The sequence below is a fragment of the Argentina silus genome (genome assembly GCF_951799395.1).
Source record: "Argentina silus genome assembly, contig: scaffold_107, whole genome shotgun sequence".
Classification (NCBI taxonomy): Eukaryota; Metazoa; Chordata; class Actinopteri; order Argentiniformes; family Argentinidae; genus Argentina; species Argentina silus.
In genome coordinates this window covers 30,047-32,546 of record NW_028153234.1, presented here as the reverse complement: position 1 = coordinate 32,546, position 2,500 = coordinate 30,047, and the positions used below count along the sequence as shown (strand labels likewise).

The 2,500-nt window shown below is 50.7% G+C and overlaps 1 protein-coding gene across 1 annotated transcript in view; it reads left to right on the top strand.

Moving 5' to 3' along the window:
- Positions 1–1,673, top strand: part of syt4 (synaptotagmin IV) — a gene marked incomplete at both ends in the record, with an annotated part of 12,183 nt that extends 10,510 nt beyond the window's left edge. Inside the window, one exon of the mRNA XM_083697607.1 lies at positions 1,354–1,673. Coding sequence (XP_083553733.1) covers positions 1,354–1,673 — 320 coding nt within the window. The remainder of the gene's footprint in view (positions 1–1,353) is intronic.
- Positions 1,674–2,500: the final 827 nt, after the last annotated feature.

Sequence of the window (2,500 nt, the reverse complement as noted above, 5' to 3'; positions counted from 1 at the left end):
AGTGTGGTCCTCTATGGTCCTCTGTGGTCCTCTGTGGCTCAGTGTGGTCCTCTGTGGCTCAGTGTGGTCCTCTGTGGTCCTCTGTGGCTCAGTGTGGTCCTCTGTGGCTCAGTGTGGTCCTCTGTGGCTCAGTGTGGTCCTCTGTGGCTCAGTGTGGTCCTCTGTGGCTCAGTTGGTAGAGCATGGCGCTAACAACGCTTAGGTTGTGGGTTTGATTCCCGCTGGGACCATATATACTGAAATGTATGCACTCACTGCAATGGAAGTCGCTTTTGATGAAAGCGTCAGCTAAATGACATATATTATTATTATTATTATGTCTCTAGTCCAAAAAAGGTCAGCGACTTTGAGAAGAACAAAGCTTGTGTGCTCAACTGGGTAACAGCTGGATAGCTATTTTGTACATTTTTTGTCAATATTTTGTCAATATTTGCTATTGTTTTTTCATGTCCCATGCCACCAAGTCAATTGCCTGTATGTGCAAATATACTTGGCCAAATAAAAGAATTCTGATTCTGATTCTAAAGAACATAGTGTAAGAACTCTGATTCTAAAGAACATAGTGTAAGAACTCTGATTCTACAGAACAGGGAAGAACTCTGATTCTACAGAACATAGGGTAAGAACTCTGATTCTACAGAATATAGGGTAAGAACTCTGATTCTACAGAACAGGGAAGAACTCTGATTCTACAGAACATAGGGTAAGAACTCTGATTCTACAGAACATAGGGTAAGAACTCTGATTCTACAGAACAGGGAAGAACTCTGATTCTACAGAACAGGGAAGAACTCTGATTCTACAGAACAGGGAAGACAACTGACACTGGGAGAACAAACAGCCGCTGTTTTCTTCTTTGTTTTCCAAGTGACGAGTCAACAACCCTTCAAGACTACTTACAGAGGTCATACGTCAGGCTGCAGTGATTTCATCTGGTGATTCAGCCCACTTACTGTTATATGGGTCATAATGACACACACACACACACACACACACACACACACACACACACACACACACACACACACACAGCAGGCTAAAGTAATTCTATCCTGCTGTACCAGAACCACTGTGGAGGCAGAGAGAGAGTCAGCAGAGAGCAGAATGTCTGGGCACCTCTGAGGAGCCTCCATCATGTCCCCTGTATCCACCACACTATCCATCCCACACAACAACAATGGGATATTTTCAGACTGGGGTTGCCATGTTAATTCACTCAGCTTCTCTCCCTCTCTCTCTCTCTCTCTCTCTCTCTCTCTCTCTTCTCCCCTATCACCTTCATTTTCTCCTCCTTCCCTCCCTCCTCTACTTCCTCCTCTCCCCCCCCCCCCCACCCCCCCCCCCCCTCTCCAGAACCCTATGTCAAGGTCAACCTCTTCCAGGGGAAGAAGCGTGTGTGCAAGAAGAAGACCCACGTCAAAAAGAGTTCCCCCAACCCCGTGTTCAACGAGCTGTTCGTGTTCGATGTGCCGTCAGAGGAGGGCCTGAGGGACACCAGCGTGGAGCTGCTGCTGCTGGACTCAGAGCGGGGGGAGGCCCGCTCCCCCAACCCCATCCTGGGGCGCTTGATCCTGGGCACCTCCGCCGCCGGGACCCCCGGGGAGCACTGGAGGGAGATCTGCGACCACCCCCGCCGACAGATCGCCAAGTGGCACGCGCTGGCCGAGGACTAGGCTACGGCTCCGACTACGGCTACTACCGCCCCGCCCCCCACCCCCCTCCCCCCTCACGCACGCACGAGAACCCCGGCCGACGTCGCGATGACCGTTGCTGAGTGACCACAGAATACCGACAGACCGACTGACCGACCGACCGATGCCCAAGGAACTGTCAGTGAGAGGGGGGTGTGGGGAGGGGGGGATGGGGGGAGGGGGGGGTGTGGGGAGGAGGGGATGGGGGGAGGGGGGGATGGGGGGAGGGGGGGATGGGGGGTGTGGGGATGGGGGATGGGGGGGGGATGGGAGGGGGGTGTGGGGGGATGGGGGGAGGAGGGGATGGAAGGGGGGTTGGGTGGGATGCTTGGGGTTTGGGAATGGGGGGGGGGGTCATTATAAGTGATGTCATTAATCAGTCAAATCAATCAGTCAGTCAATCCATGGGATTGATCATTCATGTTGTTGGGGTTTTGAGGGGGACGACGACGACGACGACGACAGAGTTTTCCCGATCGCTTACACACGATTTCCAAAGACACCGTGTCACCGACTGACCCAGTAACGCAACTCTCTCCATGGCAACAGCCGATTGTCACGGCAACCGCGTGCAGTGCAGAATGTTCCATCGCTGTCTCCATACCTGTTCTACATTGTTACTAGAAATATTACTCCGTCGTACGAAACAAAAGAGAACTAAACCTGTTAATATTACTGCTGTATAAAAAATGTGGATTATCAAACTTTATTTTATAAAAATGCTATCTTTTATTTAACAAATGTTTTGATTCTTTGAATTTTTTTTGAATTTCATTTCCTTTTTGTACTCTTCCCTGTTGATTTCCTGA